General features: G+C 42.7%; 1 protein-coding gene across 2 annotated transcripts in view; it reads left to right on the top strand.

Annotated features, from left to right (window-relative positions):
• Positions 1-16,031, top strand: part of NIPA1 (NIPA magnesium transporter 1) — a 99,935-nt gene that overhangs the window by 35,886 nt on the left and 48,018 nt on the right. For both annotated transcript variants that reach the window (XM_049906047.1, XM_049906048.1), the window contains 2 exons: positions 14,707-14,754; positions 15,926-16,016. In XM_049906047.1, the coding sequence (XP_049762004.1) occupies positions 14,707-14,754; positions 15,926-16,016 (139 nt within the window). The remainder of the gene's footprint in view (positions 1-14,706; positions 14,755-15,925; positions 16,017-16,031) is intronic.

Consider the following 16,031-nt stretch of genomic DNA (forward strand, 5'->3'; position numbering starts at 1 on the left):
GTAAACCTTCTGAATTATATTATGCCCGTTGACTGAGTTATCCCATGAGACTATGGTCCTAAGCCTTCAAACGTAGTAAACCAATCCTGTGAGGTATTTGCTTATGTCTAAAAAGTATCTGTAACTGTGCCCCCTATGTGCTTTATTATATTTATGAATATATGCGCATAAAATCACATGCATATACATATGAATACACACACGTATATATATCACACACATACCTATGCACATATATGCCTATATGCATGCATATATATACGTGCATATATTTTGTGGTTGTTCTTACTGTTGTTTCACCACCACTCATCTGTCATTTTGTCATAGTTTGGTGGCTTGTGACTTGCTGTGACACTGGAAGCTATGCCACCGTTATTTCAAATCCAGCAGAGCCACCCTTGGTGGACAGGTTTCAGCAGAGCTTCCAGACCAAGACATACTAGGAAGAAGGACCTGGCGATCTAGTTCTGAAATGATGACCAGTGAAAACCTTATGAGTAGCAGCTGAACATTGTCTGATACAGTAGCAGAAGATGAGCCCCTTAGGTTGGAAGGAAAAATATGACTGGGAAAGAGCTGCCTCCTCAAAGTACAAATGACTTTAATGACATGGCTGGAGTCAAGCTTTGGAGACCATTATTTGCTGATGTGACGTGACTCAAAATGAGAAGAAATAGCTGCAAACATCCATTAATGAAAACATGTAATCATAAAATGGGCAAAGGACTTGAATAACCATTTCACCAAAGAGGGCATTCAAATGTCCACCAAACGCATGAGAAGATACTCAAGGTCATTAGCCATCAGAGAGAAAATGCAAATCAAAACCACAATGAGATAACCATTTTGCTCCCACTAGAATGGCTAAGGAAACTCTGATGACATAGTGGTTAAGAGCTATAGCTACTAACCAAAAGGTGAGCAGTTTCAATCCACCAGGTGCTCCCTGGAAACCTTATGGGGCAGTTCTACTGTGTCCTACAGGGTTGCTATGAGTTGGAATCGACTTGATGGCAACGGGTTTGGTTTTTGTTTAGGATGGCTAAAATAAAAAAAAAAGAAAACCTGTTGGCGAGGATGTGGTGAAATTGGAACTTTATCCATTGCTGGTAGGAACGCAAAATGTGACAATCGTGGAAAACAGTGTGACATTTCCTCAAAAAACTAAAAGTAGAACTACCGTATGACTCAGAAATTCCACTCCTAGGTATATACCCAAAAGACTTGAAAGCAAAGACACAAAAAGAGACTCGTACTACTCACAATAGCCAAAAGGTGGAAACAACCTAAATGCTCATCAACAGATGAATGGGTAAGCAAAATGTGGCACATACATACAATGGGAAACTACTCAGCGAGTAGGAGAAATAAGTCTTGATACATGCTACAGTATGGATAGAGCTTGAAGACATTATGCTGTGTGAAATAAGTCAATCACAAGAGGACAAATATTGTATGATCTCACTTATATAAAAAAAAAATAAGAAAAGGCAACTGTATAGAGACCAAGTTTATTAGTGGCTACCAGGAATGGAAGAGAGGGGGAAAGGGAGGGTTATTGCTTATGGAGTACTGAGTTCCAGTTTACAGTGATGGCAAAATCAAACTGATTAGGGGTATGGTTGCAGAGTCAATTATTGTAAGGGCCATCAATAAATTGTACACTTGTAAAAAGTTTAATCAGCAGATACTGTGTGATAGACATATTTACAACAACAACAAAAAAGAGTAGGTGCTGAGGCTGCTTATGTACAACCAGAGACTTGATGGGATTTGGTTCCTTGGTTTGAGGCTTAGAGTCTTAAAAGCTTGCAAGCAGCCATCCAGGGCACAATTGATTTCTGCTCACCTGGAGCAGCAGAGGAAGAAGGAGAGTCAGGAATAGGCAGAGGATATGGTGTGTGTGGCTATCTGCCTACTCGAACAACTGCCTCCTTTGCCATGAGACCAGAAGAACTAGGTGGTGCCTGGCTACCAGTGTTGTTGTTGTTAGGTGCCACTGAGTTGATTCCGACTCATAGCTACCCTGTGTACAACAGAACGAAACACTGCCTGGTCCTGTGCCATCCTCACAATCTGTGGTATGCTTGAGCCCATTGTTGCAGCCACTGTGTCGATCCATCTCGTTGAAGGTCTTCCTCTTTTTTTTCTTTTTCTTTTAATTGTGCTTTAAGTGAAGGTCTACAGTTCAAGTCAGTTTCTCATACAGAAACTTAAACACACTTTGTTACGTGACCCTGGTTGCTCTCCCTATAATGTGACAAAACACTCTTCTCCACCCTGTATTTCCCGTATCCATTCAGCCATCTCCTTTCCCGCTCTGCCTTCTCATCTCACCTCCGGACAGGAGCTGCCCACTTAGTCTCATGTGTTTACTTGAGCTAAGAAGCACACTGTTCACTAGTATCCATTTTATGTCTTATAGTCCAGTCTAATCTTTGAAGAGTTGGCTTTGGGAATGGTTTTCGTTTTGGCTAACAGAGAGTCCGGGGGTCATGTCTGGTGGGGTCCCTCCAGTCTCAGTCAAACTATTAAGTCTGGTCTTTTTACTAGAATTTGAGTTCTGCATCCCACTTTTCTCCTGCTTCATCAGGGCCTCTCTGTTGTGTTCCCTGTCAGGGCAGTCATTGGTGTCAGTGGGGCACCATCTAGTTCTTCCAGTCTCAGGCTGATGCAGTCTCTGGTTTATGTGGCCCTTTCTGTCTTTTGGGCTCTTATTTTCCTTGCATCTTTGGTGGTTTTCATTCTCCTTTGTTCTAGGTGTGTTGGGACCAATTGATGCATCTTAGATGGCTACTTACTAGCTTTTAAGACCCCAGACACCACTCGCCAAAGTGGGATGCAGAACGTTTTCTTAATAAACTTTGTTATGCCAATTGACCTAGATGTCCCCTGAAGCCATGGTCCCAGGCCCCCACCCCTGCTACTCCATGAGGGTCTTCCTCTTTTTTGATGACCGTCTACCTTTAAGGAGCTCTGATGGCACAGTGGGTAAAGTCATCTAATGCTAATCGAAAAGTTGGCGGTTCGAAACCACCAGGGGTTCTACTGGAGAAAGATGTGGCAGTCTGCTTCTGTAAAGATTTACAGCCTTGGAAACCCTATGGGCTCACTATGAGTCAGAATAGACTCGATGGTGGTAGGTTTGGTTTTTTAGTTTGACTGCTTTACCAAGCATGATGTTCTTCTCCAGGGACTGGTCAGGCACACCTTAGTCCTCAAAGTGACGTCTTTGCTTTTTAACACTTTAAAGAGGTCTTTTGCAGCAAATTTGCCCAATACAATGTTTTTGTTTGATATTTTGACTACAGCTTCATGGGTATTGATTGTGGATCCTAGTAAAATGGAATCCTTGAAAATTTCAATCTTCGTTTATCATGATGTTGCTTATTGGTCCAATTGTGAGGACTTTTGTTTTATGTTGAGGTGTAATCCATGCTGAAGGCTATGATCTTTGATCTTCATCAATAAGTGCTTCAAGTCCTCTTCACTTTCAGCAAGCAAGGTTGTGTTATCTGCATAATGCAGGTTGTTAATGAGACTTCCTCAGATCCCGATGCCGCGTTCTTCTTCATATAGTCCAGCTTCTTAGATTATTTGCTGAGCATACAGACTGTAAAAGTATGGTGAAAGGATACAACCCTGACACACACCTTTCCTGATTTTAAATGCTTGTTCCATTCAAATGACTGCCTCTGTCTATGTGTACAGATTCTTCATGAGCACATTTATAAGTGTTCTGGAATTCCTATTCTTCGAAATATTATCCATAATTTGTTATGGTACACAAAGTTGAAGCCTTTGCATAGTCACAGGTAAACATTTTTTTGGTATTCTCTGCTTTCAGCCAAGATTTCAACTGACATCATCAATGATATCCCTTGTTCCACGTCCTTTTCTGAATCCGGCTTGAATTTCTGGCAGTTCCCTGTGGATGTACTGTTGCAACTGCTTTTGAATGATTTTCAGCAAAATTTTACTCGTGCATGGTATTAATGGTATTGTTTGGTAATTTCCACATTCTGTTGGGTCATTTTTCTTTGGAATGGGCACAAATATGGATCTCTGTCAGTTGATTGGTCTCCCAAATTTTTTGGCTTAGACCAGTGAGCACTTCCAGCACCACATCTGTTTGTTGAAACATATCAGGTGGTATTCCATCAATTTCTGGAGACTTGCTTTTTACCCATGCCTTCAGTGTAGCTTGAACCTCTTCCTTCAGTACCATCAGTCTTGATCATACGTTACCTCCTGAAATGGTTGAATGTCGACGAGTTCTTTTTGGTATAGTGACTCTGTGTATTCCTTCCATCTTCTTTTGATGCTTTATGTGTAGTTGAATATTTTCTGGGTAGAATCCTTCAGTAATGCAACCCAAGACTTGAATTTTTTCTTCAGTTCTTTCACTCTGAGAAATGTCAAGTGTGTTCTTCCCTTTTGATTTTCTATCTCCAGGTCTTTGCACATTTCATTATAATACTTTATCTTCTCGAGCCGCCCTTTGAAATCTTCAGTTCTTTTACCTCATCATTTCTTCCTTTTGCTTACCTGCTCTACATTCAAGAGCAAGTTTCAGAGTCTCTTCTGACATCCATTTTGATCTTTTCTTTTTTTCCTGTCTTTTTAATGACCTCTTGCATTCTTCATGTATGATATCCTTGATGTCTTTCCACAGCTCGTTTGGTCTTCAGTCATTAATGCTCAATGCTATTTATCCAATCGATTCTTGAGATGGTCTCCAAATTCTTGAGATGATATATTCAGGGTCTTACTTTGGCTCTTGTGGATTTGTTCTAATTTTCTTCAGCTTCAACTTGAACTTGCACATGAGGAATTGATGGTCTGTTGTGTAGTCAGCCCCTGGCCTTGTTCTGATGATATTGAGCTTTTCCGTTGTCCCTTTCCACAGATGCAGTCAATTTGATTCCTATGTATTTTATCCGGTGAAGTGCACATGTATAAAAAAAAAAAGCTGTTTATTGTATTACAAAAAGGTATTTGCAGTGAAGAAATCATTGGTCTTGCAGAATTCTGTCATGCGATCTCTGATGTTGTTTCTATCTCTAATGCCTTATTTTTCAACTACTGTTCCTTATGTGTTTCGAACTTATGCATTCCAAATCACCAGTAATTATCAATGTATCCTGATTGCAGAAGTTGATAAAAATCTTCAGTGTCTTCCTCTTTGGCTTTAGTGGTTGGTGCATAAATTTGAATAGTAGTTGTATTAACTGGTCTTCCTTGTAGGCATATGGATATTATCCTCTTGCTGACAACATTGTACTTCAGGATAAATCTTGGAATGTTCTTTTTGACCATGAGAGTAACACCACATTCATATAGATTCTCTTATCTCTGCATACATATATACATACCTATACCTACTGGCTGGTACACACGTATACCTATATAACTATGTTTGTGACAATATACTTTTTGTTGTTATTTTTGGTGTTGTCACATTATATTTGTTGTTTTCTTTAGCAAAACATCCTTTCATGTATGTCTTAGTGGCATCATTTACTTTGGTCCAGTTGTGCTCATTACATGCACATTTGATACTACTTTCCCATTACCAAAAATAAATATCTACAATCTAAAGAGTATTGTCCCTCCACCCACCCACTCACCCATCTCTGGCAACCACCAGTGAACATTGGTTTCTGTATATATATCTATTCTTGTCTTCTTATAAAAGTGGTATCATTCAATATTTGTTCTTATGTGACTGACTTATTTCACTTATCATTATGTCCTCCAGGTTCATCCATGTTATGTTTTGTGGACTCATCAATGTTCTTTATGGTTGCATAGCATTCCGTTGTATGTGTGTTCCACATTTTACTTACCTATTCATCCTTTGAAGGGCGCTTAGGTTGTTTTCATTTTTTTGCAACTGTGACTAATGCTACAGTGAACATAGGTGTGCATATGTATGTTCGTGTCCGACTCTTTGTTTCTTTCCTTGATCTCTCTGTTAAGCTATCTGCCTCATTTGGTATCGCACCCATCTCTGAGGCTTCGCTAGTTGCTAGTTGATTTACTATTATCTTTGACAATACTCTGGAGCATACATTGCCCACAGTTTTAGCCAATTAAATTTGGTTAGGTGTAATTGTTGAGTCCAGTCTTTGAGGTTTGTTCTGACCACAGTAGGGCCCTTCTTTACTGTCTCTTTCCCTGGTTCTCTCTCGCAACCCAGCTGGCCTGTGGTTTAGCTTGTTACTGTCACACAGCTACCAGCCTTCTCTTAATTGTTTATCCCCAAAATCTCCTTTGTTTTTGAGTCTCCTTCAGCTTGAGCTTTCCTGCATTATCTTGGAAATAAAATGAGTTCCTTTGGGGAGAGCTTCAGAGCTCTCTGTTCTTATGGCCTGCCTCTCTGGGCATAATTTGTGAGCCCCTGCTTTGGCTTTGTGGTTGGGTATTGTCAAATAAAAAACAAATATGAATGTTATTTCCAAGTAAGGTCACATTTACAGGTACTGCAGCTTAAGACTTGAACATATCTTTTTAGGGACACAAATTAACCCATAATAGTCTGCCCTCTGGCCTTCCAAAATTCGCGTCCTTCCCGTGTGCAAAATATAGCCATCTTATCCCAACATACCCAAAGGTCTTAACCCAATCCATCATTAACTCTACATTCAAAATCTCATGTAAATATTATCAACTCAAAAAGTCCCCAGTTTCATCTTCTAAATCATTTAAGTCAGATATGAGTGAGACTGTGGGTATGATCCATCCTGGGGAAATATTTCTCTCCATCTGTGGATCTGTGAAACCTAGGAAACAAGTTACCTACTTCCAAAATACATTGGTGGAACAGACATAGGCTAGACGTTTCTATTCCAAAAGGGAAAAATTGGAAGGAAAAAAGGGTCACAGGTCCTACGGAAGTCTGAAACCCAGCAGGGCAAATTCCACTCAGTTTTAGGGCTTGAGAATAATCCTGTATGCCCTGATACTCTGTTGTCAGGACCCACTGTGTAGGTCCTGCATGGTAGTTTCTGGTGTTTTAGGCTTACCTCTCCAGGTATGGAACCTCCACCCTACAAGCAAGCTTGGGTGAGGGCTATTGGGGCCTCAGTATTCTTGGCTGTCACACCTAGGGTAGAGCCTCCACTCTAAGAGTAGGGGTTGGGTAGAGAAAAGGAATGAGCCTTCAACCTCTTGGCCACACTCACTAGGAGTATAGTCTCTGCAATTCAGGGTTTCAAGAGATGAGAAATGCTGGCAGCCTGCCCTTTGTAATAATTGGGAACTGAGAGAAGAGGGTGTCTCTTCTGGAACACAGCAGCCTGAAATGGGGCTTCTGTCAAGCTGACCTGCAGCAGTTTGGGAGGGAGTGGCTTACAGAGCAGATGCTATGGACTCCAGCTATTTTTACTGAGATTAAATAAGGTTTCTTGAGTAAATGTTTTCTTCATTTGCTGTACACCTTTAGGACAATTTATGAGACTTAAAATTTTTTTTTTAATAACTTTTATTAAGCTTCAAGTGAATGTTTACAAATCCAATCAGTCTGTCACATATAAGTTTACATACATCTCACTCCCTACTCCCACTTGCTCTCCCCCTCTTGAGTCAGCCCTTTCAGTCTCTCCTTTCTTGACAATTTTGCCGGCTTCCCTCTCTCTCTATCCTCCCATCCCCCCTCCAGACAAGAGTTGCCAACACAATCTCAAGAGTCCACCTGATATAATTAGCTCACTCTTCATCAGCGTCTCTCTCCCACCCGCTGACCAGTCCGTTTTATTTCTGATGAGTTGCCTTCGGGGATGGTTCCTGTCCTGTGTCAACTGAAGGTCTGGGGAGCATGGCCGCCGGGGTTCCTCCAGTCTCAGTCAGACCATTAAGTTTGGTCTTTTTATGAGAATTTGGGGTCTGCATCCCACTGATCTCCTGCTCCCTCAGGGATCCTCTGCTGTGCTCCCTGTCAGGGCAGTCATCGATTGTGGCCGGGCACCAACTAGTTCTTCTGGTCTCAGGATGATGTAGGTCTCTGGTTCATGTGGCCCTTTCTGTCTCTTGGGCTCTTAGTTGTCGTGTGGCCTTGGTGTTCCTCATTTTCCTTTGCTCCAGGTGGGTTGAGACCAATTGCTGCATCTTAGATGGCCACTTGTTAGCATTTAAGACCCCAGACGCCACATTTCAAAGTGGGATGCAGAATGATTTCATAATAGAATTATTTTGCCAATTGACTTAGAAGTCCCTGCAAACCATGTTCCCCAAACCCCCGCCCTTGCTCCGCTGACCTTTGAAGCATTCATTTTATCCCGGAAACTTCCTTGCTTTTGGTCCAGTCCAATTGAGCTGACCTTCCATGTATTGAGTGTTGTCTTTCCCTTCACCTAAAGCAGTTCTTATCTACTGATTAATCAATAAAAAACCCTCTCCCACCTTCCCTCCCTCCCCCCCTCGTAACCACAAAAGTATGTGTTCTTCTCAGGTTTACTATTTCTCAAGATCTTATAATAGTGGTCTTATACAATATTTGTCCTTTTGCCTCTGACTCATTTCGTTCAGCATAATGCCTTCCAGGTTCCTCCATGTTATGAAATGTTTCAGAGATTCGTCACTGTTCTTTATCGATGCATAGTATTCCATTGTGTGAATATACCACAATTTATTTACCCATTCATCCGTTGACGGACACCTTGGTTGCTTCCAACTTTTTGCTATTGTAAACAGAGCTGCAATAAACATGGGTGTGCATGTATCTGTTTGTATGAAGGCTCTTGTATCTCTAGGGTATATTCCCAGGAGTGGGATTTCTGGGTTGTATGGTAGTTCTATTTCTAACTGTTTAAGATAACGCCAGATGGATTTCCAAAGTGGTTGTACCATTTTACATTCCCACCAGCAGTGTATGAGAGTTCCAATCTCTCCGCAGCCTCTCCAACATTTATTATTTTGTGTTTTTTGGATTAATGCCAGCCTTGCTGGTGTGAGATGGAATCTCATCGTAGTTTTAATTTGCATTTCTCTAATGGCTAATGATCGAGAGCATTTTCTCATGTATCTGTTGGCTGCCTGAATATCTTCTTTAGTGAAATGTGTGTTCATATCCTTTGCCCACTTCTTGATTTTTTCACATTATGGTTGTTTTGCTGGGGTATGGGTCCTCACGGCTCCTCATGCCAGCATTTTGGAAGCAGACTTCGTGGCTTTTTACTCTTAAATATTCAACGTACGTTTTGGGCGTATAAGGACATTTCCTTAAATAGCTACTGTGTGATTATCACATTAATGAATTTTAATAAGTGTGTTGCATAACAACCCGGCAGCACCTGGACCCAGTCTGCAAAGAAGCAAACAAATCAGAGGTCAGCTTGACATCACCACTATAGTGGAATACGGCCACCTCGGCAGGGGGAGTCCACTGCTTGAGGTCAGTGGCAACCATACCATGGCATATGGCGGGGCTATGCAGGTACCCTGTGGGAGCACAATGAAGGTCCACTGTCTTACCTCCCAACTGAAGGCAAACTGGTCCTGGCTGTCTGGGTGTAGAGGGATGCTGGAGAAATTGCTAGCCAAGTCAAGCCCAAAATGAGAAGTGTCCAATGCCTCCCAATTTATTCCATGGCCCTTGAGGTGAGGGTTGCCTGGGTATAGCCACCCAGGCTGTCTGTCCTAGTGTTAAGGCAGTGACCTCTGAGAGAACCCAGATCTTTTGTCAGGAACAATTATTTGCCAGAGAAACATTTTGTAGAATAGACAGTTTGATCAAATATACGGCACAAATAAGAAATCCCCTTGCAGGAAACTGCTGCATTGAGACCGCAGACACCTTGCCTGAGATGCATGGTCCAGGCTGGGATTGTCTTGTCTCCTTCCATCAGACATTTAAACCTATCCATTGAAGTGCTCAATTGTCCCTATGGCTTGGGGTGATAAAGAATGTGAAGAGTTCATTCAAGATTCAGTGGAAGACTCTGTATAGGATAAAAGGCCCTGATGTGATTTACCTCCCAAGATCGCCCTGGCCTGTTGGCTCAGGAATTGGTCCCTGCACAGGTTTTAGCCTTGTCCAGGGTCTTGTAGGCAGGTCACCTTCCTGTGCTCTCTGGCGTTTTCTGATGACAGTGGCAGTCCATGCGTGTAGGCCCAGTCCAGGATGGTGTGTGAATCTCCGTGGATGATCCTCTCTTAAATTCAGGAGGTGGTCGATTGCACAGCTCTTTGCTCTGAAGCAGACAATGCTTCAGCCTCTGCAGTCAGCTGGTAAGACTGGTCTGCTCATTGGTTGTTTTCCACTCTCGGCATCGGGGCTTTTCTGATGACTGTCCACACAGGGAACAAAAGCTTATCAGAAGCAGAACTGATTTTGTTTTTGTTTTTTCCAGATGTCTCATCTCCATAGGGCTGGCTTTATAATGTCAGTCCTGGAGTTGTCAGTGGCCAGATTGAATGGCCAGTCTATTAGCTACAGCCTACGTCACAGTTTCCATGTGCCCCTCTCAAAATGGCCATAACTGCAGCAATTCCCATCAGGACTTGGAGGCAAAAATCTACAAAGTTGTGCATTAATACATCAACATCCTCAGTACATACAATCAGGATTTATAGGGGCCCCAAAGGGACTTATCCATAGTCAGGCTTGGGCAAGTGTCTCAATGATAGTGACCTCGGTCCCAAAAGTTTACCCCATTGAACTTTAATTGTGGCATAAGGCCCTTGCTCCTCCCTGGTGACAGAGGGACCTAGGCTTAATCCTCAGCCTTAATTACTTCTGAAAGATCTGGGAAAGGTTGGCAAAGTCCTCAGTCATTTATGGAGCCACAGCTCCACCATACCAAGTGCAAGCATGGGTCCAGCCCAGTTGCCTGGTAACCTGGAGGCGGGCCCTCATATTTTGGTTTTCCCAGTAAGATGGCAGCTGCAACTGTATTGCTGTTTGGTCATCTTGGCAGGGGCCGCTATCAGAGAATTCCAGAGAGGGCCTCTGAGGTCTCTTCAGGCTTGCTCAACACAAGATATTTTGAAGGGCTTTTTAATCCTTTTTTTTTTTTTTCGCTGCTGTTTTAACTCTTGCTTGGTACTGGGTGTTACAGGGTATTCTCATTGCCAGGGACCTGCTTATCCCCTCCACCTATCTCCAGTCTCATGCTCTACTGACTGAATTAGCTGAGCCTTGCTGGCAAGCCTGGCATTTCCCCCGCAGACACCTCTTGCTCCCACAAATGGGATGCTAATATTTCAGTGGAGGAGGAATGTGCTGCATGCAAGTCCTTCTCAAGTGGCAGCTCTGCTTCCAGCTGCCTAATATGGGCCCTAGCACCTAGCTGTGCTTTGGACACCCCTCTCAAGGCTGCCAGAAGGAGCTACCCCACACTGCTGCCGCGTCACGGCAATCTGGCTTTTGCTTTGGGGTCTTCAACTGATGCAGCACATCCTTAATGCCCTTAGATGTTTTCAGGGCATCCCTGTACTCACTCAGTGGGCTCTAGTTATCCAAGATATCTTCTCCCCCGCCCCCACATGGAGGACAGGAGCCATCCCGGGATTCCTCCTGTCAAGGTCCCTCTCCCTGCCATATGTCCAGCACTCACGGAGGTTTCCTTGGTCTCCTGACTGGCTTCCCAGTTGTTGTGTAACAAACCGGTGGCTGCTGGACCCAAGGTCGGCCACAGCTCCAAGAGACTGATGAAAGACTCCGGAACCAGTGATCACGACATACGGTGTATTGGGGAGCTTACTTATGGGACACTTGGCCTAGGGTGGTGGCTGGACTAGTTTAGCACTCCATAACCACCTAGTGGGGGCCATAGACTTATATTCTGTTGCAGCTGGGACTAAGGCTTATTGTTTTTCTTCGTAAGTCCTTGGGCAGCCAGCATTCCCAGGGATTTCACGTCCAGTCCCAGTTGTTTTTATTCTTGTTGCTGAGGCGTTCCTTGGCCTTGGCTGCTGGCCCAGTCACACCATTCTTGGTCTTGTACCTTAGCCCGAGTCCATCCCGAGTTCATCCCCAGCATGCTTCGGGGAAAAGCAAAGCTGACTCCATTAGGACGGGATGCGTATAGCTGAATAGCATTACCCTGCACTGTGTTTTAGTACTAGTAGCTGATAACAGTTCTGCAGTGACCACCAGGGGCCTTCTGAGGCTTAGCTAAACTTTCTGACTCACTGGACACCATGAGCCACCTTCACATCACATTTACTCAGAAGGACACAAGACAGCTGCAGCAGGCAGGTACCACAGCTGCCCTACCTTAGAAGTGTTGTGGCCCCACAGGGTAATTGTCACAGAGACAGAGCTTCCATGCCCCACAGGAGACACCTGTTCTGAATCAGTGCATTCGGGAGCCCAAAGTCTTGGGATCTACACCAGTGTTTATCGTCCTCCAGTCCGGGTGCCATTTGGCTGTCATTAATTATTTTTACCATAAGTGGTGTCTGGTGTAGTGAGTTTGAGGGAATTCAGGCAAATCAAGAAAAAAGATATCATGAGATATTGTTGTACAACAGGCCATTTATTGGTGTCAACACATTGACACCCTCAGGAGGTCTTCCAGAGGCAAATTGTATAAGGAGCCACCAGAAGGGGAAGAGGGCATGAAAACCTCCGGGAAAGGGTGGGGGGCCTTATGTGCATCTTCTGCGATGTTCTCCAGACGCATGGCTGGGAGTCTCCAGGTCAGAAGACTCCAACACAGCTGCACCTTGAGGTCCTCATAACTATAGCACTTCATCTTATCTATGGCTGACAGATGTTGGGCGCAGTTTCATGGGTTACATAAAACGGGCTGTCTGTAAGTTGCTCAAAATCCGATTATTTGAGCTATTTTTAAAACAATTGTCTGTGTCCAAATTTTTGAGTTTGGTGCCGGTAGGGTTTTTTGGGCTAACAGGCCTCAGCTTGCTATGAAGAAGTAAACAACTTGGGACCAATACACAGAGGTCTTTTTTTTTTTTTTTAAATAATTTATAACACCTGGCAACATGGCTATCTGCTTTCTAGAGCCAGAAAGAGAACTATAGATCAAATTCTCATGTAGAAATAGAAGATGTTTTGTTAATCTTTTATCTACGTCAGTCCATATTCAAATGTCAATCGTCCCAATACTGTCCTTTATAGCACCCTTTTTCCAACCTAGGAACCCTGGTGACACAGTGGTTAAAATGCTTGGCTGCTAAGCAAAAGATCAGCAGTTCGAACCCACCAGCTGCTTCACAGGAGAAAGATGTGATAGTCTGCTTCTGTAAAGATGTACAGCCTTGGAAACCCTATGGGGGAAGTTCTACTTTGTCCTCTAGGGTCGCTATGAGTCAGATTCGAATTAAGGGCAGTGTGTTTGGTTTTTTCCAACTAATATCTTGTGTTGCAATTAGTCCTCATGTATCTAATTTCCTTTAATCTGGAATAGTTCTTCAGGCTTACTTTGCCATTTCTGAAGAATACAGGCCAGTTAATTTATAGATTATTTTATAGCTCGGTTTTATCTGTTTCCGCTTTCATTTTGGCAGGAATATCACAGATGTGATGCTTTGTCCTTTTCAGTACATCCTCTCAGGAAGCACATGATGTCAGTTTGTGTCATTACTAGTAATGCTTTAACCACTGGGTTAAGGTGGTGTCTGCTAGGCTTCACCACTGTGAAGGTGACTTTTCCCCTTTATAATTAGTAAATAGTTTATGGGGGTGCTTTGTTTAGACTATGTCATAATCCTGTTCTTTAACAAACTTTCGTCCCCTTGTGTTGGTATCCATTGGTGATTCTTACCTAACTCGGTTTTTATTGTGATGTTGCCAGATGGTAATGTTTTCACTTTATAATTCCTCTACGTTTATTCATTGGCCCCATTTCATTTTTTAGGCACGTATTTTTTTTTTTTTTATTGTAATACCTATCTCTCTGCTCCTTCAGTAAGCAGGTTGGATTCCTATGTTCATTATACCCCATTACTGAAGGTCTACTACTGAGAATTAAAACATTCAATTAGAAATAGGTACTTTAACTTGCAGTAATAGAATGTCTCAGACTAGGAGCATTTTGACATACCTGAAGAAGAACAAACATATGTCTCAAAGACTGGGAGACCCTTTCTCTGTAGGTGCCTGTCAAACAGGGCAGGAAGAGGGACTGGTGTGATGGGGAGGCCTGGGCAACTCCTGTCCTCTGCCTGCCCACTGCCCAGGGACGTGTGAGGGTAGCTTGAGAAGATACACGTGAAGTATTGTGTCAGATGGAAAAGCAATGGTGAATGTAAGGGTCTGGCACCCCAGTGGTTGAAAAAGGAGACACATCAGAGGGGTTCTAAATTATGAAAGAGGAGTAATCTCTGTAAGCAGCCAGTCATTGAACCCTATCCGTAAACTTATCGTATAAATTAAAAAAAAAATTATAATAGGTATAGTAAATGCATGAGAGTTGGACTTTAAAGACAAACTCTCACTTAAGACCAACGTAAAACCTCATTTCAAAGAATATTTTTTCTCTAGAATGGCTTATTGAGCCAAAGACAATGAATTTATAAAGGTTTTATTTGTTTGAGCTGGCCTTTGTGTTGCAAAAAATATCTTTACTTGGTCACTGTAAATGGCTTCTCATGCAGCTCTTTAGGATAATTTAAAGATTCTTTATAGGGAAAATAAACATTATGACATTCATCATTCTTTCAATTTTAGTTTACATGTAGTTTGTAAATATTTTGTAGTTTCCTAACAGTATATCCATTTTTATCTCTCTTTTATAGGTACTTCGTATTTAACAGACATTGTGTGGTGGGCTGGTACAATTGCAAGTAAGTACCCTGTAGGTTGAGGAGTTGCTTCTTTTTCTTTCTTAAGATCAGTCATTCTGTCTGCACAGGGCTGGAGGTGGGTAGGCTGAGCATGGCCCATTCTTTGGAAGGTAGTGTAATTCTACATTTTCCCAGGGTCAGGTATGTCATCCCTGATGCCCCTTCTCCCCCACCTCCTGCAGAGTGGCTGTCTTTGCTCTGTCTCCTCCAAGCCTCTTTCCCCTGGTTGGAAGAGAGTGGGATGGAACAGTGTAGGATGAGGACAAGGACGATGGGAGGTAGTGGAGGGAGGAGGCAGGAGGCTCCTACAGCCTGCAATAAGTTCTGAATCCAGTCTAGATCGAATTGTCCTGGGGTGAAGAAATGAGAAGAATTTCTTGGAAGAAACAGCTGCAGCTTACTTGCCTGTAGTTGGGCTATTTGACATTTGGTGAAATTCTAAGTGTCAATCTGCCTACTTGTGTTCAACAAAATTGGTTTTATAAAGGAGGGTTTCTTGATTCAACTTAAGTACCAGGTGAAAGGTTATGTGTTATAATGTAAAAATACATAATCAAGTTTAAATAAATAAAGGAAAATGTATCAGACATTTCGGAAATGTCATGAGGTTTGTGTGTCATGTATTGGTTTTTAGGCAAGGAATTGTCCAGTAAATGTTGAGTTCTTTCACTGAGGTGCTTGTCTTTAAGCTGTCCTCTCTGTGAAGCCCCTGATGCAGACCTGTGTGGACAATAGTGCTTTCCTTGGATGCACGGCAGTGTGTCATTGTGGCCTGACTGCTTATCCTGGAATAGGTCCTGGCCCGCCTGAAGGGGTGAAACCCTTTGAGAAGGCATACGGGAAGCTCTGTGTGACCAGTCTTAAAACCAATCTGTGTTAAGGAGAAAATGGAAATGTGTTCCTGTGTTGCAACACCGTTGGTTATAGTAGGAATTTTCGTAGATGGCTGAAAACCACTCACCCAAGTACTTTGACTAGTGAAGCTGCTGGGTCTGCTTCCTCTGCCATCTCAATTGTTAAACATATAAATGATGTCCCAGATTTGCATCCTCACAACTAACGGTAAAGACTTAACCTTTTTAAATCAGAGCCTTGCAAAATTAAACCCTGTGATCAATGCTAAAACATAAATTTATGATTGCAAATGATATCCTTGTGATTCTCTTGACAGTGGCTGTTGGCCAGATTGGAAATTTCTTGGCTTATACGGCGGTCCCCACAGTCCTGGTGACTCCCTTGGGTGCCCTCGGAGTGCCATTTGGGTGAGAGCTTGGATT

This window comes from Elephas maximus, chromosome 13, assembly GCF_024166365.1.
Source record: "Elephas maximus indicus isolate mEleMax1 chromosome 13, mEleMax1 primary haplotype, whole genome shotgun sequence".
Classification (NCBI taxonomy): Eukaryota; Metazoa; Chordata; class Mammalia; order Proboscidea; family Elephantidae; genus Elephas; species Elephas maximus.